The sequence below is a fragment of the Bombus vosnesenskii genome, unplaced genomic scaffold (assembly GCF_011952255.1).
Source record: "Bombus vosnesenskii isolate JDL3184/JDL3185 unplaced genomic scaffold, Bvos_JDL3184-5_v1.1 scf7180000013888, whole genome shotgun sequence".
Taxonomy (NCBI): Eukaryota; Metazoa; Arthropoda; class Insecta; order Hymenoptera; family Apidae; genus Bombus; species Bombus vosnesenskii.
Genome location: NW_022883267.1, coordinates 133,316 through 159,116, shown reverse-complemented (window position 1 = coordinate 159,116; position 25,801 = coordinate 133,316). Strand labels below are relative to the sequence as shown.

Sequence of the window (25,801 nt, the reverse complement as noted above, 5' to 3'; positions counted from 1 at the left end):
CATTAAAAACTTTTCGAAAGCCGAATGATAACGATCGCATAAATGTTATTTTAGAAAATTATGCAAGGTAAGAGTTAAATTGAAAGGAGAAATTATGCAATGGTTTAATGAAGTTACTAGACGTTTCGTGAAATTAAATAGAGTTTCGTATAGAATTGTGTAACGAATTAGTATATCGCCGTGGGAACCTTTGTTGACGGCAAAAGAGACAATGCCAAGCGTTATCTGACGGGTCCCAACGGGAGCAGCCTTTCCTGCAGGATTTTCCACCGCAATCCTCACAGCGGACTCCACGTCCCAGGAAAAATGGCTTTAGACAGCAGGTGCAACGATTCTCGCTCACGGGAATTTGTTTTTCGTCCTCCTTCGAGTCTCCAGGCTTCCTGCAACATCGCATGTAATTTAGAAAAAATTCTGCCGCTTAATAAAAATTGATGAATTATCTGGCAAATTAAAAATTTCCATACTGATATACTAAATTAAAAATTACTGATATTTGCTATTGGAATTTTCCTGCTACTAACGCAGGTGATTAAGAATCAATTTTATTGCGAACTTACGTTCAGAAATTGATCTACGATGAATATTGCAAATGCTTTCGATCAAGGGAAACAATACTTCGTCGTGCATCGACAATTATAATCACACAATGGTACGAAACGACATTAAGGGCACAGCGGTGGACGAAAGAAAGTTTGAAATTGCTACTTGCGTATATGTAATAAATTAGTAACTTTCAACTTTATGTCCATTCATTTCTCTGGTCAAATGCATTTCCAGTCTCTAAAGTTATGGTGTTTGCTGGTGGTACCCTCTCACTTTCAAACTTTCTTTCATCCCCCACTGTACATCTCAATAATACAGTTTATAAGAATTTGCTTTTATTAGAGGACCATTATCAAATGATCGATATCCAATATTTCCACAGATATTTACTTACAATTGTTAATTAAAGTGTCACGAACAGATAGATACATAATTCGTAGAACGTTTGTATGCACGAAATAAACTATCGGTTATCGACTATAACAGCGCGGTTCCGCGATTGCGATTAATCGATGTAGAGGCGCTCTAGGAGGTGCTGCACGCTTTGCAACTTAGGCGCGTAACCGGTCGAGTGCAGTGTACGCGTCATTATGTAACCACTTTTAAATAAACATACTTTCGAAATGCTTTCTTGCCTATATTAAATCCAGTTAACTTTCCACGACGACCTGGCGGTAACTCGATTACACAACGCTATCGATTACAAAACGTTTTTACGCCTAGTGAACGATATATATATATTGGTTCACGAAAATAAGTGGACACTTGCCATAGTATGGCTTTCACGGTTCATGTCGTACATGCTGTCTGACAAATTTTGAGATTTTATTAACACCACAATGAGACACGATTGTCATGATTATATTGATAAGATTTGGATCCAATTTAAAAATGGATATAGAAACTGCAAGATATTCATAGCAAACTCATGTACATAGTAAAAAAATTACCTATACAGTATGAACAGCTATCTCGAGAATGTAATAAATGCTAAATATGGCCTCACTGCGTGCTGAGATTTATTAATGTGATGGTAATTGACTGTTTAATTATTTCTGTAATTCCTGCGATATATATATATGCTTGTATTAAATCTTGTACTTTCTAGATATATTTTCAAATTTATTTTAAACTCGACCAATATAATCGTCAGCGTTCATAATGGCGCCAGTGATGATTTCAAAATATTTCGTATAATACGAATAACATATTCGTAAGAGGTGACTATCAGTCGATCTTTTCTGTCTTTTCCAAAGGAATCCTTGTTCCATTTTCGCCAATATAATTACAGTTCCTCTATCTTGATTCTCCTTTACGAAAAACGGAAGCCAGAAATTACCAAGGGACTAATTTCCATAAACGTCGATTATTTCCTCCGCTTTTGTGCCACGAAACAACGCATCCATCATTGTCGAGGCGGCTCTGCCGCGCGTCAATTATTCATGCACGTAGGTATTACGCGATGTCCAATGATAGGTCACTGCGTTTAATGAAATTTTCGCCAGTTTGCATTTGGGTACGAAGCATTAGCATATGCCTCGTTACAACGTACAACGTTTTGCTAATTTCGTTATTGTTCCACAAAGATGAACAACCACTTTGATGGAACTTTTATTAACATTAAATGTTCATTTTCTTTTAATTCGTATTCTATTTGTGGAAATATGGCTGGTTGATTATACATATTATGTACTTTGTTCGATATTTCGAATAGATTAGGAATGAAGTATCGATTTGATTAGAATCTCGTGTTCTTATCGATGGATTAGTACATATTTTATCGCTTACTCAGATCGTTATCGATTTCCTATAGCCAATTAATTATTTCGAACAATGCATCACTCCATGTGACCACGCGCTCCATTTTCTCATTTTTCGGCATTAAATTACACCGTACAGGAGATTGCATTCAAGAGAACAAATATTTAAACAACTCTCAATCGCAAACGAGGAAAAGCTTGAAGAAAAAGCCCTAAATTACACAAAGAACGATGATATATAACCTAATAACACAGAAAACACGCTAGGATCACTAATGAATTCGACCAAAGCACTGAATAAATTTGATCGAAGAATCTCATGACTCACAAATCACGCTGTACCGCGAGATTCTTATCTCACGATATAGTTTTCATCTCTTGCACTTGCTGCACGATATTACGACACAGAAGTGTGACACGATGATCCACGATGATGGAGGATTAATCCTCGCGATCGAAGAAAGTGGCAGCAGCTCTCAAACCGGCGTGGCTTTCTTCGTCTCTTTCCATGTCGGAGGTGACAACCTTCACCACGACCACTTCGATGGTTATCAACAGAAAAAGCACCATGAACGTCGCCATATTGTACTTCTCCTGTCCAGGGACCACTCTTTCTGCCTCCAGCAGCAACGTGGCGATGATACTCGAGACGTAGCCCAACATCGTGCTTCTCTTTTCACTTTCAATTCAACGGCAAGCCGCACTTCCGCCTCATTCACCTCGATTTTGCGTTGGTAAACTGCCGGCAATGAGTGAAGGGGCGAAGAAGGTGCACCTAGATCTTGCCACTTCTCGTCACGAATGTATAGTATAAACGAGAACTTACTGGTAATGTGCAGTCCATCACACGGATTAACCAACTGGAAAACGAGCACCAGTTTTCCTTGCATATGATGTGCGTCAATCGTTTTTGTCGCTATATCGTTTCTGTCAGACTACTAGCTCTTTGTATTACACTTTCTCGATTTGTTACACATACGTATGCAACTTATAGATCAAATAATATATTTCTTTCTAGGTTTTTTTCTTCGATTTTTCAATAATATATTCACATTATTATCTGAAAAATGAATTTTTCATTTCTTTAAAATTAGTTTCGCGTTTAGACAATTTACATTCGAAATTGGTGTAATTAATATCTTGATAACTGGAATTAAGTTTCTTCGTTAAAAGATATTGAATTCTAATTGACGATCCTTGTCCGATCTATTTCACATCTTTTAATTTAATTTGAATCGCTGATGGAGTTCTTTTAATGTTCGTATTGGCTCGACGGATAATACTATTTCTTCCACTTTTATCACACATTTCTTTTCCCTCTGCGACGATCTATTTCGAGGTTCGCTGATTTATTCCCTTTTTCTTCGCGATGAATACAACTTAATACCTCGTACACCGGCTGTTTTTCAACGATCTTTTTGCCAGACACTCTCAAAAGCCGTGTACTTTTTCTCTTTCCGTCGACGCTTGTCGGTACCGCTCTTTCTCTCGCCGATAATTAAACTCAATCACGCTGATTCTGCGGCTCCCAGCGCAGCAAAAAACTGGCTTCCAATGCAGACATTCGATTGCCTGTCGCGCGGCCGATAGATTGATGCGCTTTCCATGCAAATGTGAAGATTCAGCGATCTATTCGACAGAGATTCTTCGAGCCAACCTCAAGGATAATTCCTGTAGATGATCCTCGCAGCTTCGACAATACTATCGAGAACCGAAGATAATCAAATCGAGTCAGATCTTTCCTCTTCGATTATAAATATCAGTCTATGCAAAGCGGATCCCCTTCGAATGATGTTTCTCACAAATCTGTGATGTAACTGGCAGAAGGTCACATTAAACCTCTCGAACAATTCATCATTTGTAGGATAATCGACTCGACTTTCTTCCTTATTATAGCTTAAGTAATAGGCAATCAAATTAGGGTTGATTCCTCCTCTTCAATTATGTGTGCCAATTTCTGCACAATGGAATCTTGCAACAACATTCATCACAAATGTGTGTAAATCACATTAAGTGTTCGGAATATTTCACCACTGACGAGCAGTCGATTCAACTTCTAACGTGATCGAGTCGAATCTTTCTCTTCTCCTGCGACGTGGATACAAAGAAAACTTTTGTAGATCAGAATAGAATCCGGAGAAGAAAATCACACTGAATTTCTCGAACAAATCACCAACGGCAAAGCAATCAAACTTCCGATATAATCGAACGATCTTCCTCTTCCTCTTCGATGGTTATTCATATAACAACGTTCGTAGACCATACGTAGAATCCTGTTGAAGCAACGTTCTTCGCAAGTCAGTGATCTAGGTAAAAGATCACACTGAGTCTTTCAAACAATTCACCAGCGGGAAAACAATCGACTCAGCTTCCCTCCTCGCCACCAGTCAAAGGAATCAACCGAAAGCGATCTCTCTTGCAGCTGGATCTTCCATTCAATTGAGTTCACGGACCATTTTCGTGGACACCGTTGGCGAACGGTGCCGATCAGCTCGTTCCTTTGTGCCGGAGTGCCGGTTTGAAAGTGACAGTAGCTTGGCTGGTCGGGGAAACTCGGTGTTATGCACACGAGCTACACGGTATGGTAGGAGATCTGTCTAGTTCAAGATCTTTCCCTTTGGCTTGAGCAGAGGTTGAGCACCCCTATCCATCAATTAATCTGAACTTTCACTGGATTTCGACTCTGTGTTTCGAGAACTAGTGGCGGCAAAAAGAGAAAAAAGAAGAAGAACAGCAGCCGACTCGGCCGAACCTTCGACGTCAATTGACGAAATCGTCGCTGGTTCGAACGCTGTTATAGGTCGAAATCGAGAATCCCCCTTGGTGTGGCCTGGTGCATGACGTAATTTCGAAAGTGCCACACAGCGATTGTTGTTACGTGGTACATACAACCTTTCACGGGTTCGCCAGATAGCTCTAGATCGTGATATTTCGTAACAGTATACTTACATTATGTATGCAAATCATCGATTCGATTATTTCGTTCGAATAAAGACGAGCTTTTTTTTTTTGCAAATGATCGGTTTGAAGGTTGGCAAGATGTTTGTTAACAGAAAAGAGAATTGTTCTCGTTATGTGTACAATGCTTGGTACGAGGCAAGATTTCACGCTTGGTAATCTAGAACACGGGTTTACGATTATAAAAGAAACGGTATTTTATGTAGGCCGTGGATCGAAAGAGAGAGTAGCTGGTTTAATAAATCCTTTTGAGCGAAGGATTATCCCGACGTTATTAAAATTCTGCTCCCTCAAGTAGTATAATACGGTAAGACATGCTACAAAGAACGAATCCTATAACGAGCAATTTTTATGACGAAAAGCAGAGTGCTATAACGTACAAAAATGCTACAATGAACATGATGAAATATCGGCCACTTCGCCTTCGTTATTGTGGTAAAAAGCAAACATTTTCGAATTATGCGAATGGATGGAACAAGTACCAGATTTCACAGTCAAGGGAAAGATGTTGCCAAACATAATTGTCTCATCATTTTATGATTTCTACTAAATAATACATTTCATATAATTTTTACCACTTGCTTTTTAGTTTATATTACATTTTGCTGCTGTTTAAATCCTTGCACTGGCGATAACCTTGCTTTTCAGTGTGGGCCTGGGACGAATTACTCTTAAATATGTACGTTTCAATGTTGAACAGATGCTACAACGTACGTGGTTTGAAAATCAATTTCGTTTGTTCTAGCATATCTTACGTATATTCTTCCTATGTTCTCTCGTCTTGTGCTCTTAATGTTCGCGTTTCAATAATACTACATATAAATCAGTATTACACCTGACTACAACGAGGAAAAGATAGTAGATGCATTCGAACTGGTTGAAGGAGAAATAGTTCATTTAGTACTCACTATCTGCAATTTTTTGTTCATATAAGTGGATTACATTGATAGGAGCTCGGCTAATATAACACTTTAACGACAGCGCACGCCAATCTGCATTCTATGTGAAATTGAATATATCAAATAACATTTTTAAATTGCTTGGATTGATAATAATTGAGAATAATTAAGATTGTTAAATAACATTTAGCATTCCGAGCATTTTTGACACATCGACAAATTTTCATATCGACGTCTTAATTATTTTAAGAAATAGAATTTCGATAGAGTTGCTGTTCGATAGAAAAACTTGTAAAAATGAATGGGCATATTTGAAGGTATATTTCGTTGTAATAAGTAAAGTTTGGATAAATGAAATTCTACCGTATACCATATATTAATGTTATTATTGGATTCACAGTATCTCGTTCTACTAATGTCTGACGCTACGCACTGAAACGTATCCAAATCATGAATGACCTAATGCAGCATAATCAAGCCACAATCTTCTCCAGTAAAAAACCGACTGTTACGAAGCTCGTACTTTCTATATCTTCCGGAATTTACGGAGAAATTGTTGTTTCTTAAATTACAAGAGATTTTCAAAATACCAAATAGCATCGGTTATATCAAATCGCGTAGGATTTTGGTAAGATCAGAAATTACGACACTATGTAGGTTTCGCCGAAGGCCTTCACGTGTGATTAGTATTTTTCGTGCCCACGTGTCGTTAATAGTTGTATGATTACGCGATGAAATTGTGTGAAAGGTATTTCTATTCCCAGTTATTGCGAAACGATGCTTACTATCAAGGAGAATATCTTACGACACGTGCTACTCGCTAACATACCGAATTAAAATTATAAGCTAGCAAATAACATTGTCTTGTCAATCAGTTACTATAATAGTGAAATTTATGTTTGTTTTTTAAATAATTCCGTTACGTTTGCCACGTAACCACACTTTGTTATTTCGTAATAAATCTGCTTGATAAGATCGCTCGAATACTTTCAATTCCACCTCGAAGTAAAATACAGAAATTTAAAGAAAATTACAGGAACGATATGAAAGTAAAATTGTAAACTGGAAAACGACATTCTTCTTTCATTTGCGTAAGAGCAAGATTTATATTTGTTTGTCAAACAATTTCGTTGTTTTTCGCACACTTCGTTATTTTGCGATAAATCTATTTAATAAAATGGCACGAATATTTTCAATCTCGTCTCGAGGTAAAATACAGGAACTGTTAAAATTGTTTTGAAAATAACACGACGATGGCGTGATTTATGTTCGCCAGAACGATCCAATTAAACCTTGAACCTCGGTAATAAATAATAGTTCGCGTAGTTGGTTTCCGTCTTCCATTTTTACGGAAATCGATCTGTTTCGCTTCTCGTTTCCACTCGGATTCCTCGCGATTCCGTGTTAACATTCGCATTGTATATTCTAGTAGGCTGAAAAGCTTAGCCATTAATCGATATCCGAACTATCGTACTTTCTTTAACCTCATTTCCATCTACTTGGTATTTAACTTTATCGGATGTAATTTTTTGAAAAAAAAAAAAAAAAACATTGCAACAAAGACTGCGTTTGTAATTTTTTTTCGTTCCGCATGAGGTGCAAAAAATCACAGCACGTTACGTTCCATCTGTTAAGAATTTTAAATTACAAATTTTTCACTTCTAAATTTTTCTGTAACGCGTCAGCGCCGCGAATATGTTTGCTTTTGCCTCAGAATTTGTTCTTTATTCTTCGCGTATGATATTGAAAGCCAGAAGTAACATTCAAAGAACTTTATTCTCAACGGCATCTCCTCTTAAGAATTTTTTTCGATGCGACACGTTTCCCAACCTCGGTCATGAATCACACGACGAAGCTTCGTCCTATAGCCGCTGTTCTCGTCGAGCAAAGAAAATGTCCGCTCAAAGGGATCGGCTGGGTGATAAATCCATGGGAAGTTGATCGAAGTGTCTCGCGCGAGTTTCATGGAATCGGCGTCGCGCAGTAAGTGGGCCAATAAATCGCCGGTGAACGGTTCGATCGTTAGCATCTTAATTGCACGAGCGAAACGCCCACGTGAAAAATCCAATGATTTACGGCTGCGTAATTTGAACTTTTATATCTAATGTTTTTCTTGCTAATGGATTTTCAAACAGTATCAAAGGTTATCGCGGATCGATATTTGTCCATTTTAAAGAGAACGCCACGGCAAAGGCGGTGTACACTCCCGTTTCAGATATCAAGGCACGGAAACTTAAGCAAAGCCGAAGAACCATTATGAAAGTATTAAAACTTTTAAAAACTATTGTTTCGTTTGAAACTCGTTAGACTACAAAGCGATCAAACTCTTGTGTAAATAGTATTTGATTATGTTTAATCAAGAATTCGCCTGATACTTGATAAATTTTTCAAAATCGATTTTCTTAATAACGAGGCTTAAAAACAAAGAAACTATTCTTCGATAGGGGTTGAGTTAAAAAACTGTGAGCATAAAATTATTGTATAAATTATGGTAATTTCCTACATTGTTATAATTCTTTCAAGGTCATGTTAACCAATTTCCACCTTACACGTGCATCGCAATTTTGAGTCTAAAATATAAAATTCCGATTGATTAAGGGGGTGTCCTGAATTAGAATGTTCTAAAACAGCGCCTTTTCGTGATTTTTTTTTAGAAGGGGAAGGAAAAAATGAAGTTATTGAATTTTGAGATATGGTTTTATATGTATTTAACGAATACAAAAAGATTTTTTTTTTAAGTAAAAACGAAATTATAACAGATTTCTAAGCCTATTTCATGGGCTGCAGTTTTCAATCGGCGGGAAAGATCCACCTCGCAATTCTTGACCGTAACCAAAGGCCAAAAAAGGATTAAATTATTATATATTTTTCTTCTCGATGAACTAAAAAAAGTTCGTCGAAAAGTTTATTTAAATAATTGTTGTAGCACCTTAAAGTTTATTTTTTCTTTTTATAAAACACATTTTTTCTTTAAAGCCGCCAAAATTTTTAATTTCATACTATTTTCTGCCTTTTTTTTATAATATAAAACCATACCTCAAAATTCAATAACTTCATTTGTTTCTTTCCCTTCTAAAAAAAGTCACAAAAAGACGCTGTTTTAGAACATTCTAATCCAGGACACCCCCTTAATCTTTTCCCTGCTGCTTCTGATGCTAACAATTGATGAATTTTAAGGACGGACGTGTACATTACGCAATGGTAAGAGTATAAGACAGAAGAAATTACATGACCGTTATGTAACTGAGTTACAGCAGCACGTGGGCTTATGAAACGTTGACAGCATACGAGGAAATGTTCGATAATGCAACTGGACTTGTATCTTTAATTTCACTTTGAAGCCTCTCCGCACTAGTTAATTCGTTTAAGATCGTTTGAATTCGCCACTGCTTTTACCTACAGACGCTAATGGACGATCAGAGAGAATTACGTTCATAATTGAAGTGTTCGGACAAAATTTGGGACGAGCAGTAAAGTCTTTAATTTTAGAAAACTGAAAGCTTGGTGTAATTAATGAAAAATCATGGCACTTGAGGAAGCTCTGTATAAAACTCTGAGAATGATAACCTGATGATCTTATGGTTGCTATTTAATTTCTTCTCATATAATTTGTTTTGTTAGTATTTAAATGAGTTTACCTGTTTACTGTAATACTACGTTGCGTAACAGAATACACAAGTAGCCCATGTAATTTTTACTTGGCAATTTTCAGTCTAAAGATTTGAGACTAAAGCTCGAGTACAAACTAAACTTTGTTATAAATACAATACATCGTTATTAATTACGATATTCTATATCTATTCACTTAGAAATTGAAGGAAAGTGAAGTTTCATCGTATATTTTATGACATCTTTGTTTTTCTTTATCCACAGAAAAATATCTAGTGGTTACAATTGTAACAGCCTATGTAATATGACTTATCCAATACCTCGAGTTTCGAATCATTCCAAGAAAAAACACAAGCTAAAGTCTCAATCTTGATAATTATACGATACCAGACCACGAAAATCTCAAAGTAAGTTAAATACGAATTTCCCGCTTTAGACATAATTAATCGCGATAAATAAATCGAACGTCTCATACCAATAAGTTGCGTGTCTCACTTATATCCAGTAGGCTGGTCCGTTTCCTCCTTTAATCGCCATTAATCGGAACAAACGAACGATACATACATTTCCAATCTCCTCGCAAGCAAATAAACACCGTAGACAAACACATACAATCTATCTCACGCTGCGATCGACAGCGACTCGATGAACCGATGAAATTACGAATCCTGGTAAACGCGAAGCTCAGCGTGAGATGTCTATTCGTTCAGAAGTTCTCCGTGGTATCGTACAAAACCGTTAACCTCGATCTTCTTGCGATCGATAGAAAGTACGTCCGTAGAGAGAACGCGCGATTAAAAACGCCGCGCGTCGTCCACGCTTCTGTCGAGCGGACACACGAGTTTCGTCCTTACCGTTTCTCTCGCTTTCTCCGGCAAAGGATCGTCCGTAGCAGGAAAATTTTGATCAACCGCTTCGCCTCGCTCGGTTTCATCAAGCACTTTGAGTATTCTTTCTCTTTTTAGCGTCGCACGTTCATTCGAAACACACGAACCGAATCACGGACGAGAGTTACTGTTACTCAATTTGCCGCAGATATTGCTGAAAGCTTCTTTCAGCGAATCACAAGTAAAACTAAAGCGACAAAGGATCCTTTGCAAGGAACACCGTTCGCGTTCAAATCCGGACAGTTTCCAAAGAATAAACGTGTATCACAAAGACTTTTTATAAACGAAGATCGTCAACGTTATATAACAAGGTCAAATTAAAACTGTCCAATGTCCTTGTTTAATTAATCGCGCCTGTTTTCTACTCTACGAACACTGTAACCAACAAAACCAAAAAAAACGCGCGCGCGATGCTTTAACAAATCTTCATCGAATGATCTTCGGAATAGGGCACGTCCCCCTTCTTTTTCGTTTATTCAGAAAATGAATTTGAAGAGAAGCGTTCTAATACCGGTAAAAGAAGGAAAATACACCGGCTGACTGACTATCCGCGACACGAAGCATCTCAACAATGAGGGAGCCGTTGTTCGAGGCTCCCCCAGTCTACGGTTCCTCCTCTGCTTCCGGTCCCCCTACACGCTGACCGAAGCTATTGTTTAATATGGTTTGATACGTCGGCCATTGTGTAACGACGTTTTGCCATTAAGGACGCCCGTGTCATGGCCCGGACTGTGCATCCCAATGTCCAGTTTGTTCTCCGTTCTGTTCTTCCCGACGCGCCACGTCTTTCCTCCATCCTTGTTTCACTCTCGAGGTCGCGATGTCGCTTGTGTTGGCCGACGTTGGTCGATGCTGTTGAACCGTACACCGAGCCACGCATCACTAATCGGTAACCGTGCGCGTACATCCGGTCCTGCCATGAATTCACGAACCGCTGCTGACCTCACGTGCCTGCACAGCCAACACGTGGACACACCTGTCTCATAATTCTAGATCGTTTCATACCTTCCGATTTTTTCACGTTTCCTTCGTCTTGGTATTTTCGAGGATTGCGCGAAGTTCTTGGATCGGATAACGTAAAGATTACGCGAAGTTTGGATTGGGTAACCTAGATATTGGAGATGTTACAAGGGTAGGTTGCTTCCAAGGTCGAGTAATTTACAGATTAAGAACGCTTGGATCTTGTGATCTATGGATTGGATAATTTGGCGTCGTGAGTGGCATCATTGGATGATTTTGCGAAGATTGAGCGCTTCGAGGATTGCGTGATTTAAGGATTGCTTGATTTTGTACCTGGGGATTGAAGAATTATGCAGTGTTTGGTTTAGGTAACTTAAGGACTGGATGATTTAAGAAATGGGCGATGCTTGATTTATATAATTTAAGGACTGGCTGATTTAAAAGTTGGTTTAAGGACTGGGAGATGCTTGGTTCGAGTGTTTCAAAGATTGAATGGATGATGACGAATTGGCTGACGAATGTGCTTCGATTGCTAATTGCTGTATAACGATTGAGTGAGCGTTGTTGTGTGTAGACGTAGGCTTGATATATTCAAATATTCTTCTTTTTCTGATAGAAAATTGCTTGCAATTGAAAATCGTAGGCAGTGACATTTCACAGATAATTACGATAGATCCATGCTTGTCCTCCACCTCCTCCATCCTTCAATTACCTCCTTTCATGACTAATTCCTCTTTCATGATTTATCAGAAAGACAATTCCACCCGTTACTCATATCTCAAAACCCACGATTGTAATTTACCTTTTCATAGAAAAAATACACTGTACAATGGCTACAAAAAGTGCATACTTTTATTTTCTAATGAATCATTTTTCTATCAAATTCTATATTTCATTCACATAGTTCAAACCTCTCTATTCGCATGAAAGTACTACTAAGTGAAAAAGCTTAGTTCAATGTATCTATGCTGAATTTATTAATGTATGTGTATATAAATGCCATGATAAATGCAATGACGTGCGAATATTTCTTACGTTTATTGTATCTCAGAATATGAGAAGATCTTGCAGCAAACCATGCAAAATCAGTTTCCTCCGGAGCCGGCTTAGATTCGTTGGAATTCACGTGACCGACTGCTTCGTCATTCTTCTAAACGTTTCCTATATTACGTCGAGGAAGTGGAGAAGTTGTATAACTGTTTTCTCAACGCTCGACAAAATTTCAACGAACTCGTGCAAATACATTATGATTCGTGGCAGGTGTCCGGTCACATCAAGCGCATTCGTAAACGCCAGCCTGTGTTTCGTGCTCTCTAATCGGACGTTCGATCTCGTCCATGAGCCCGTACATTCGTTTTCAGGCAAAATGGAGCGTGTATGATGCACGGTCAGGGAAATGGATCCGAGTAATGGCTCGTGAGCAGCTCACGTTCGATCTATCGAAGAAAATTCCTTTTTTCCATATGTTTTATTTTTAATAGCAATCAGAATGTAACGTATTCTATAGGGTGAAGTGGTGTTTCAAAAAATTGCTACTCTTAATTCTCGTGACGAGGACTTCTCCAATGGCAAGATTCTTGTAGCCTTTCTTCGCGTCTATTGGGAAAATTTTGGAAAATGAGGAATAATACGCTCGAAAGTATCCATGAGATTCGTGTCGGTGCATTCCTCGCGTTAATTGCCAGATTCCACGTTCCTGATTACCAGTTAGCGCATCGTAATATTCATTTACGATACCCACACCGGTGTTACATAATGCGAATGAAATCGTGGCCGCTTGTTGTGGGTGGAAAAATGTAATACATCTGATTGACACATTCACACAGTTATCTGATCGAAAAAGAGCAAACTGGAGACTAGTTTGCTATTTATTTTATGCCATTAAACTCACGGTTTCGTGAAACCGTGAAGTAACGTTTGGATAAATAAGCTTTTCGATTCAATGATTATTTTTAGATTGAGACAGATTGCGGAAGGGAAAGTTTGTAAGAGACCTGCGTGGGAAATATCTGATCGGTGTACGTGAAATGTTTTTTAAATAAAATGTTAACCACGTAGTCTCTTCGAGACACCGTATTTATTCGTGAGAAATATTGATTTCAGAATTTAAAAATTCTTCGAGTCGTCACGGTTTCTTTTTCAAATAATTTATGCATTACAAAGTTATGTAGCTGGAACAGACTTTTTTAATAGCGTTTTCAACATTTACCAGATGTTAATGTGCTTCCGAAAACCAGTTACTAAACACAAGTTACTAAATTTCATCTCGTATAAAAACACCATACGAGTACTCTGATTATTCACGACGAAGTGATGATTTTTATTAGAAATCTTCTTCCTTAATCTGATTTAATTTGATCGACAATAGAGCCAGATTTAATGTATTGATCAGTCAAATTCAAATTTTCATGATACATTTATTATTCAGAGAATTCGTGTATCATTTTTCTGTTTTGTATCATTTCATACGGGATTTCAGATATACCGAACGCAGATCGGTTTTCAGCTTCGATCGTATGCATATTATCGTGGTTATTAACGGTACCAGATGTTGCTCTTCCGTTTTATGATATAACATACTCCCACATATATACCGCGTTCGAATCTGTGAATTTGCACTGCGCTAAATTTCCAGCAACGAGACTTTCAGTTTTGTAATATTATTTTCCTCTTCTATCTTGCAAATTTTGTACCATCGTTGAATCGTTCTCGTGTTGCTTTTATCTCCATGTATATGTTAGTCAAATATCGCACACGTTCATAGAAAATTCTTCAACGAAATTTCTAAAATGATTTGGTTTGCGAAACGATATTCGAAAATAATGCAATTTTAATGCTGCTAATAAACATTTCCTGAAGATTGCGTTTGATTTATTTCGGTGCTTAAACTAGTTGTTTACGTAACGTTCCCGCTTATTTGATATCACTGTGCCTAATTTACGAAGAATACAAATAGCTTTGGTCTCGCATACGAGGACTTTGAATCATTTAAAGCCCGGTCGAAGTCAGTTGGCCAGTCAAGGTCGCTTTCCCCACTATATACACTTGACCACTTTCTGAACGTAAATCAAACGTTTAACCCTTTCACAATATAAATACCAGATAAAATGATTCGGATATCCTACCGAATATGCTACTACAACATCAGTATTTTTGCAGTCATTTACTTATAAAATTATTATGTTATAAGGTTAGTCTAACATAATTATTTTTCTAAGGTTTTAAAGCTTTTTAGTAGATTTCTCTCGGAGACGAGTTTGTAGTTAATGGCTATAAATTAAACGTAAATTACTAAAATTTATTGCTCATGAAAATTCGAAACTACCTACATCTTGCATCAAGCCATTAGAGAAATGCCAAGACAAAGAAACAACTCTCTTCTACTGTCCCTCTTCTCCGTCGTTATATTATACTCTCAGAAAGTGACAGGAACACATCATAATAGCAATAAGACAAGAACCGAAGCGACGGAATAATAATTACTTATGAGCAGATAATAATTATTCGTATAAAATAATAATCAAATAATAACTCATCTCGATGAGACGTGCAACTTCTATCAACGAAAAGAAAGATTTCCCCTTTCAAGCTATTCCATTCGAATAATTAATCGCGTACCACGAAAAAAAACTCGTTCCACGGTTCGGTTTGAATAATTGAAAAATGTCGAGGTTCGCGGCCCGATACACGTATAATATTTTCGCATCGTTTATTCGCGGTATCGGGTCGAAATCGAGCGCCTCCGTGTCGACCCGGTCTCCTCCTGGAGTCGTTCTTCTCACGCGGTATCGCGGGACTATTGTCGCGGCCGCTCGTGCACGCCAACGGTTCACGTTCGTTAAGAAATTACTTCTTCATCTAGGTCACACTTACACGTTGTGGAACAATGAACGCTCATTAAGGCGGGCACATGGCATATACGCGTTGACGCGCGATATCGATCTGTTCCGAATTATTAAAGGCAGAAAACGCGTCTGAAACGCGTCTGGATACGTCGCAACCGCGAACCACGCGCCGTGGCAGACGCGAGAATTCCCCACGTTGAATTAATGGCACGTAACATTGTTACGAAAACGAACGTAATGGAGGAATGTCGCTATTGCAAGAAACTATACAGGCTGCTTGGTAACTGGTGGTAAAGAAGTCGAAAATATAGAATACAAATTTTTCGTTTGAGGCTTTGTTTTCGAGAAAATCGACTTTGAATTTTCGCTCGGTACGCGCGCACTTTATCGCGTCTCGTTATAACGGATCTCGCTGTAGATCGTTGTCTCGATGGAAAAATTTAAAAAAAAATTTTTATTCTATATTTTCGGCTTCTTTTTTCGCGTAGAATCACCCCCTTTCCGCTTGTACCACCAGTTACCAACCACCCTGTATAACTATAATCGAGTTCCGATTTAGCTTCTTGTCTTGTGTTTCTATCGATGTTTCTGTGTCTTTATGCCTCTTTATTATTGCTCGAGAAATTCAAATGTTCGTGTCTCTCTTGTTGCTCCATATCGTGTTATCTCGCCTATCGTCCCTTTTTTATTTTTGCTGCTGGTCGTTACACAAGATTCTTAGCAAGGAGGAATCTGGTAAATTAAAATGGTACTTTCTACGATCTGTAATTACACAGTTGGTTAGTTTTAATGGCTTGATTGATCGATAGCTCGCTTTAGGCGTGGCTTTTATGCAAGTTAATGATTGTATTAAGAATGGTCTTGTGGGTCTTGTGAATGTTTTAATATTGTGCAGTCCATTGGCGCCGCTGTAGCGACGTAATGAACATTATTATATTTATAGTATAAAATACTATATTCGCATTTTGAAACTCTTTTTTTCTTCTTTCTAATATTTCACTATAGAAAATTCGCTGTTTAGTTTACTAATAATCGTAAAGGTAATCGCGAAACTCGAGAATAAGTAACAGTTAGTCCAATTAGTTGTGTAATAATACGACACGATAGAACTATTTCAGTGTTCAAAAAACGAGTATCGTAAGTGCTGCGCAACATAAAACGTTCGACGAAGCTTATCTTGGATTATTCATGCCACAAATGCGCAATTAGCCAGCGATTAACTGATTACGTGGATTTTCACGTTGTAGACTAAGTATTCGGAGATAAATTATACTTGTTGCATAGACTGTACCGTTTCAAACACCGTGTATACTTTAACGGGTGAATACCACTATTTATGGACATTAAGACTACGATAATATGCAGAAAATGACACCTCGTACCAAGCACCTACGTACACGTGTACTGGCCATAAATTCGTCAAAAATTAAGAAACCGACGAGTACCATCTTTATGAACCGTTCGAAATACTTAAAATTTCAAAATAACTCGCAACTATTGGAGTTTCATAAAAATTTTGTGCTGACGATATTTTTCTTTTCGGAACTAAATTATCGTGAAACTAGAATTTTGTTCTGTAAAACGATCGTTAGGTTTTAATTTTCATAAAAATCGAAGTTTCAGCGAAGAAAAGAATAAAGAGTAAGGCGAGGCGAAACTTTGGCCACAATATTCTTTCATTCGGAATATCCTTCTCGATATTCTGAATGGAAATATCGCGAACACGAGTTTTCGTGTGCTCTTCGCTCTTCGCAATGGAGCCTCGATTTTTGTCATCCCCCGTATCTTGAGAAATCACCGAAATATAATTTACCGTGTGCTCGAGGGGAAAAAGGAGAATGTGAACGACACTCGTCAGACTGGTCAGAACAAGAGAGAGTAAATAAAAGCAAGCCCTGCATACCGAAGTTCGTCGTACGCATACGCATATATACGAACATCTTCGTTTATAAACACGGCCACGCGCGTGTCTACAGGGTATTAAAAAAGTTGAGGCTCAATTTTGCGTATAGAGATAATTAATGTAAAAAAAAAAGAGCCGCTGATAAACTTTCCAACGATTTCTTTCCACTCGTTATTCACAGCTTTGAAAATCAATAAAAAAATATAATCTCTATTGCCATATTTAGTATAATGCGTAACAAGTTCGCGTTTTCTTTAATTTCTTTTTTTTTCCCCGGTACAACAATGATAATCTCGTGAACTTTCAGAATGGTGTCGCAATTTTAACAAAATGATTAATGAAAGTATCTGTAATATTTTCTGTTGAAATATTTGACCTACTTTTTATTCAATCTTTTTATTCGAGTTTTACAGATTCTTTCGGAATTATCTTACCACGTTATTGATATGTGTATCAAATTAAGTTTGCATTCTTACTGCGTTAGATAATGTTCGTTGAACTATTCGATCAGTTACGAAATTTGTAAGGGTCCGTCGTTTATTTATTATATTGGATGGTGCCGTTTACCGTTTCATAAATTATATGCGAATACGATTATTAAAACTTACGTAACAGTTCGAATCTCTTTATTTAGTTCTGAAAATAGCCTAAACTACCCTGGAACCAAATTTTTCTCGCTTCCAAAGAGATATACAATCTTTCGCACACACATACGTACAGTGCGCAGGCATACAGGTATAATACATGTATCTCGAGAATCATAATAACTTGGACCAATTATGGAAATAACCAATCTACGTGTCGAGTTATCTTCGAATCGAGTTTGTCAAAAGTCCAAAGGAATGTTCAACGAATTTTAGACGTAATACAGCGAAAAATATCGGTGCATACGCGAGTCATAACGGCCAAAGATTCTTCTCGAAGGCCTTTGGCCGGACTACTTTGGCCAGGAACTCGAAACGTCGAGCGCGAGCCTCGTTTTATATCGGCTCGGAACGAAGAAATTCCAACTGGATCGTTAAGAAACCAGCTTCCCAACTCCGCTCCTCGCTACATCCACTATCTTTTCCTGCAAAAGTGTCAAGAGAGATCTAAAATAACGATTCCTCGGCGATGATCGCGGATCCGCGGCACGCGAAAGTCGTTCACCTAATCGGTTCTTGCTTCGAGAACCATTGGAAAAAAGCTTCGAACACCGATTGCCGTGTAGCTATTACACGCCTCTGTGCAGGTGGATCCGTGTGTCGTGAACACAGGTAGACAGCTTTATGGCCGAGCAAATGTGTGACGCGTGTACAGGCTGTACAGAAAAAAGGGAACGCCCCGATACTCGAATGATATCTATTCGAATCATTTGCATAAATAGCTGCTTAAATAGAAGGTGACGAATTGTATTTTTCGTTGATTTTTTTTACTCTAATGTCACTTTATGGTTGAAAGTGTTTTTTCCCTTTCTAACCGAATTATTGTCAAGGTTATTAACATTTTTACCTAGTGTTCCCTTCCTTCTGTTTATTTCTTCAGGACAATATTCGCTGAATTATATGATCTCTGTTTTCCTTTCTGATTAGGAGATTTTTTTTTATTTTCAATGTTGTCGATATTTCTCGCTAAAGATATTTTTTATTCTGTTCATCCATTAGAGATGACTCAATAATTTTATTTGTTTTGCCTGATCAGATTATATCCTTATCTTCAAAGTCATCGATATTCTTATCCTAAAGACGTTGTTATTATATTTGTGTATTAACGACAATATTAGAATTCTGTTTGTTTCTTCTGATTAAACAATTTTTTTTTACTTTCAAGGTCACGCATATTCTTTAAAGAAATTATTGTAACGTTTCTCTATAGTTCTCAGTTTCTTGTAGCTGTGACATTTATTTAATTATCCGAAGCGTCCTACTCGATTACATTATTTTTTATCCTCAACGTCGGTATTATCTTGTTCCTAGAAACGTTTCTACGTTGTATTTATTCTTCGCAAACAAAATTTATCCAATTACTTGAAGCGTCCAGTTTTTCCCATTTCCGACCAGCTACAAATTTCTTGACGTTGCTAGGTTATCGATGTCTTTTCACGCGTGAAAATTATAATTAGTTCCGCGTGCAATAGGCAAACAATTGCCGAAAGACAATAGGCAATCTAATCTCCGTAAATATCTCATAATCCAAGAGATAGTAGTCCTCGCTATCTCGGTTTTGAAATTGGTGTATCAGGTGATGCCGGGTTTCGTGGCTTTCCAATTAAAGACATCTTCGAAACTGTGTTGAATCGAAGGAAACCGACGAAGAGCGTTGTTACAGCTATGGGAACAGAGAAAACCGAGATACCAAGATATGAAATTATCTTCTTCTCTTTTCCTATTAGATTCTAGGCGGTTTGTCAATAAAAACCGGGAATGAAACGCAACGCAAGAAACAGCCTAATGAATATTTAAGTCACGCGTAGCGTGATGTTTCTCGTAACTCTTCAAGATGCATTAACGAAATCATCGTGGCAAGTTTCATAATAGATATAATCTATCGAAGACGGTGAACGCCAACCGCAGGAACGCGTATCTCAAAGAGAAAAGAAATATTCGACAAATACTTGAAAGACGGGAATTGAAAATACACTAACCTCGTTTAGAATCTCTTTTTCAAGCTTTCTAATGACACGACTTTTTTTCTTATCGAACTCGCTATGTATGAAACTAATTGACGTAGTATTAATATATCTATGGATGAGTTTTCTGATTGTAGCCGCCTATTCTATCTTGAGAAAATTCTCGATTATTTAAAATTCAAGTCGACCATTCCTAATTCGAAATTCCTAAATTTAGGAATTGTTTACGTGCGGAAGAATTTTATCTCAGTATTTACATCACGGCAGATTGGTATCTTGTTTTTTTTTTGTCTTGAATCGCGTAATAATCGATGTACCCATGGATTACGTTGCATAAAAGCGGCATGTCTCTATGTGAATACACGAATAATATTTCTGATTCTTGTCAAACTCGACGACCATTGGACGTTGATCCTCGTTGTTGTCACGAGGATCAGATACGCTTTGTGATCGATGAGTTCGTTTCGATAGAAACTTATCACTTTTGGGATACGTTTCACGATGAGAATGTTTCATACGGTACTAGTAAAAAGAAAAAAAAATGCAAAAGGTGGTGGAACGAAGCGCCGTTAAATGGAAAGAAAACAAATCGATTGGAATTCGGTATCTAAACGCGATTTCTAAATTTCTTGAGTAATCGATATTATTATCTATTTAAAATCTGAAATAAAATCAACAGAAAATTCAAGGAAATCGTTCGTGTGTGAAGAACGAGGAGAAGACGAAGAAGAAGAAGTACTTCAAAGCGCATCACAAACAGACGAAACATGTGCATAATGTGCACTCTACGTCACGCGTCATTAACGCCTATCTGCGATATCTTCAAGGCTCGAAAGCGTATTTTTTCGCCGCCATGACCAGAAGAAGCTAAAGCAGGTTCTAAGAAAATATAATCACCGCACGAACCGTATATTTATGAAATTGAATAATATATCAATGGAGATTAACAATCGGAATCGAGGTGCTCGGCCTACTTTTACCGCGTTGCGTTCTCCATTTTGGTCCATCGGTCAGGAGATCTCTTTTTCCAACGATTCAGGTATTTATTAATATCAAAGAAGGCTACGCAGTTACTTACTAAATAATAACATTAACTAATACGACTGTAATCGTGTAATAATCGTGTAAATATTGTTTAACATTTATATATTTATAGGATACACGTAACTGTGGCCACCAAGACCTTATCCAACGATTGAGGTATTTATTAATATCAAAGAAGGCTACGCAGTTACTTACTAAATAATAACATTAACTAAGACGACTGTAATCGTGTAATAATCGTGTAAATATTGTTTAACATTTATATATTTATAGGATACACGTAACTGTGGTCACCAAGACCTTATCAGCCCTATCAAATCTAACGATAAATAAAGAATAATAATATTTAAAAATTGAAAGGAAACCACATTTAGTGATCTTCACTTCACGCTCACTCCCCGAGAATTGGAAAATCTTTCTTTTAGAGGAATCAAATGAAAAATTGAAAGAAACGATCGAAAGATCTTTCTTTGCAATTACCCAGACTTGTATCGTCGAGGATAAACGGAAAATGAAACAACAAATCAAATGAAAACTGCACTTACCCCCTAAGGACACCACTGTAGATCAGAAAACAAATACCAGAAGCAACACCAGCCACCACTAAACTCATACCAGGCGACATCAACATTTTTCCATTCATTGAACAAGCCTCTCGAATCGAATATCAATCGATCGGACGGTGTCTCTGTCCAACGACGATAGGATTGACGTTTAATTATAGCTGATGGATCCACTTGACTGTTCCTTGCACGCTGATCGATATCGAGTCCATTTTTCTTCCCTTTGCCGAACGTTGACGAGATGAAAAAGAAAAAAGTCTTCGAAACTCTAGCTACTCGAATCTGTTAGTACGAGTTTGTTAGTCGAAGATGCTCCGAGAAATTCGATTTTGCCTTTGTCTCTCTCTCTCTCTCTCTGCGAATATTTGGAAATATCCCCGAGAAACTTGGAACAACTTCTATACAGACACTGCTGACTCTGATGACTGATTCTAGTTATTTGATCGAGTTTCACGATACGCTGCAACGTTCTGGTTATCTGATACAGTCGATAAATATTTCTCGATCGAATTCTAACGATATCGAGCCGAACTGATTGAGGAAATGCATCGACTTGTTGTTGTTGGTTGATCTTTAAAAGGAGATCCTCAGGCTGTTTGAATCTTTTCAGAACTTAATGATACAGATCCGGATTATTGCAGTTTCTTTCCTCCTGCCTGATGTCTATTCAATTCCTTAAATAAATCTCTGCCTCATCTTTTCTCCTTTTTCTTTTTTTTAAGTTAGATTATATAATTTTTTTGTAAATCTCTTCAGTTCGATTATTCTTGTAAATATTTCTTAAGTAAACGTCCGTCTCATCGCTGTTTTCAAAAATCAATGGACAACGTATCGCGTTTGAAGATTCTTTTCAAACGAAGTTCGATTATCGTAATTTATCTTCTTCTTCATATCCGTCTAAATATTTAACTCGGTTGCTTAAATTAGCCTCTGTTACGTTACCGCTGTTAGAGATTAATAAACAGCGTGTCAGGTTTGAAGATTCTTTTCAAACGAACAAAGACGTTCAAAGATCGTTCGGAACGATCGAGTTTCTCGAACTAAGGGGAATTTTGAATATCCGCCGTGGGATGTCGGCACTTTCACGCACTTTTCACGCTGGAAATTTGAACAGCGGACCGATGATACCGTTATTAGATCGGTAACTGGTATGCATCCAGGAGATGTGAGCGGGCCGCACGATAAGATTGAACTGAAGCAGAGCTAAAGTCCCCGCGTGTAGACACACGTGCACCTTCTCAGCATCGTTGCGTACCACGCTAACGCGTTATTCCATGTCGACACTTAGCTTCCTCTAGGATGCAGCTGTCCAATGGAATAGCTGCATTTTCCATGTAAACGTCGATATTTGCAATTCGTTCCAGTTTTAACCTTGCGCCTCTAGTCGAACTTTGGAATTATTTCTTCTAGAACATTTTTTCAAAAAAAAAAAAAAAAAAAAACATGAAACCTGGAACAAGTTACTCCATCATTCGTGCAATAGCTAATACGTTTAAAGACGAAGAAAAATAACGAAGATTATGACAATACAATTTTTTCCTAAATCATATTCTTATGTAAACTCTTTTATGGCTTCTATCCTTTGAAATATTTGAGTTACATCTACAGAAGAATAATTTTTCAAGATCTTTTAATAGAAACGGATGGGAGATTGATTTAACAATCTTCATAAATTAGTTGGTAGTTGGTCGTTTTCTCTTTCACGGATTCGAGGCGAATCAATTAACATAAGAATCATAACGGCGCTTGAAATAGCGGGAAATATTTCCTGAGAAAACGACCGAAGAAAAAGCTACGCGGTTATTATGTAACTTTTATCTAAGTCGTTAAGTCGGTATTGTCTCGGTCCATGTCGCCTGCAAACAAAGTGAAAATCATTCGCCTAACAAAGTACACAGCATTGAGAGCGAAATATGATCGGACTCGCTCGTAATTTTTCATTTCACTTTTCTACGGAGACTTCGTGTTTGATTCGATCATCTTCCTGTGTTGTCATACGGCTTGCAAGTTACGTAATATGTGGAAGATCATTTTAAGTATTATTTCTATACGCTTATTACTTTGTTATATTTTACTTTTTTGCGATGTTATTTTATTTATGCACTATTACTAAAAAAAACGTCCTTATAACAGTTACTAGTTCTGTTTCTTTCTTTTAAAATTAGACGTATAGTGCTTATGTTAGTATCGTAAATATAATTGCATATGTACAATTTCCATCGCGATAATTTTAATTGTTAGATAAAGATATGTTAGTAATTTCGATTAGTGGCGAAGAAATTTCGAAAATTTGGAGATCTCTGTAGGAGAAATTCGGAATTGCAGAATTTTTTTATCGTTCCTAGTGATAAAACAGACGTTCTGTTTGGTGACGCTTCGTGCGCCTACCATGGGGCTAATAGAGTTCGTACCTCGTGTACGTGGTTGCCTATAACTTAGGCGCGTCTGACTAACGCCGTCGGTAACCATTAACCAAACTGTGTCGAATAGGACTTTTCTACTTCAACCAGGCAACAAAACCAACAGAACTCTACTATTCTTCCAATTTCATTTTCATAATTCTTCCAATCGTATCCTTTGCTATTCATCTAATTTATCTTCAATTTATTCCTACGTACACATAAGGCAACTTAGGCACAAGTGACATTTCACTATTCTATAGTTTCCTCAAGTTTCGATTGAAAATTTTTAGCAATTAACACAAGAACCTATTGGATAATGAAATAGATATGTTAATAAGTAACCTGGATTTTTTTTTATAGTTATGAAAATTCTTAAAATTCTTTAAAGATTAAAAAAAGTATTAAGATGAACAAAATAGACGAATAGGTATTATTTTCGTAAAGAGAATTAACTTATCAAATTTAAAACTGTCAGTGTCTTAAATATTCTCATCTGATTGAAACACTTATTATCAGCGTGGAGATTTTTATTATCAAGAAAGAGTTCTTTGACATTTTCAAAGTCAAGAGCTGACTAATAACAAGTGCATTCTACTATGACGCAACTCGATTATTTTTCTTCTATTGCAAACTTGTTCTGCGGTAAAATGATTTGTTTCCTGTAATAGTTTACTCCGCCTACGTGGGAGATCTAAAGTGTAGAAATCACTGAAATACAAAGACATTATATTATCATGCGCAATACAATGAAAGCTCTGGTGGCTACTTCAGGCAAAGGTTAAGAGATTTAGAGACAATCAATAGGAAGGATGAACCTCTGTATGCGATCTCATTATCATATTAAGCACGTTCGAATTCAATTATCGGCTCAATAAACATTCGTATTTTAACAGCGTATTCAATCCCTTGAATCGAAAGTGTTGACTTCAATAGAAAATCTTTCGTTTCTTAGTAGAAAATAGGAGTCGTTGATATCAAAAAACTACGTTTCTATTCTATCTATGCGACAGATAATCTTATCGATTTTTAATTACAAGTCCTTTTGACGAATCAAAGTATTGTTTAACTCGTGAAAAATAAAGAAAGTAATTGCTACAATTTTTTTACTTTTCATTGATTTAAGAATTATGATGTAATAATTGTTACAAATAAGCCACTTTGTAGCAATATAATTTCTACAATTTCCATAATAATATTGTAAACAAGATAATTCAGCAAAAATAATAAATACGCAAGGAAAGATTTACCGAGCCGTTCGGAATTAACTAAGAGAGTACTAAAAGAGAAAAGAGAGGAATAAGAAGGAAATATTACGATTAAATATTTGAGGACAAAATGGGAAAAGGAAAGAGCGAAAATGGAAAATGGAAAAGGAAAATAAAAGATCAAGGTTGGTGGAAGTTAAGGTCAGAGAAGAAGTTGAAGTAGAAAATAAATGGAAAGAAGAAGTGGAAACGAGGTTGGAATCGGTGAAAAGGAAGAAAAATAAAATGAAACGTGAAAGGAACGAATCGAACGAAATGACAATAAATAAAATAAAATATAAAAAGTATAGCATGTACTATATAATACTATATAATATATAAGATTTAACAGCAAGTTATATGGTGTTTTAACAATGAATGAATTATTACATGAATTAAGATAGTATTTTAATAGTAAGTTACAAAGGGTAAAGCAACGATTTCAATTTCCTATTAGAAACTTTTAATTATTCTCAAGACTTAACGTTTTAATTAACGTTTGTTAAACGTTTCTTCTCTTCGTCGAGACAATATAGCTTGACTTAATGGCAGCTGCGTTAATTAACAGTGGAA

The 25,801-nt window shown here is 37.0% G+C and overlaps 1 protein-coding gene across 3 annotated transcripts in view; it reads right to left on the bottom strand.

The window, feature by feature from the left end:
- LOC117239222 overlaps positions 1-21,881 on the bottom strand; it is a 52,933-nt gene extending 31,052 nt beyond the window's left edge. Inside the window, exons 1-2 of one of the 3 annotated variants that reach the window (XM_033504659.1) lie at positions 21,565-21,881; positions 189-383 (exon numbers count right to left, since the gene is read on the bottom strand). In XM_033504659.1, coding sequence (XP_033360550.1) covers positions 189-383; positions 21,565-21,662 — 293 coding nt within the window. In that variant the 5' untranslated portion in view covers positions 21,663-21,881. Of the gene's footprint in view, positions 1-188; positions 384-10,626; positions 10,858-21,564 lie in introns of those variants that run through there. The other 2 variants (XM_033504661.1, XM_033504660.1) reach the window with 2 other exon arrangements.
- Positions 21,882-25,801: the final 3,920 nt, after the last annotated feature.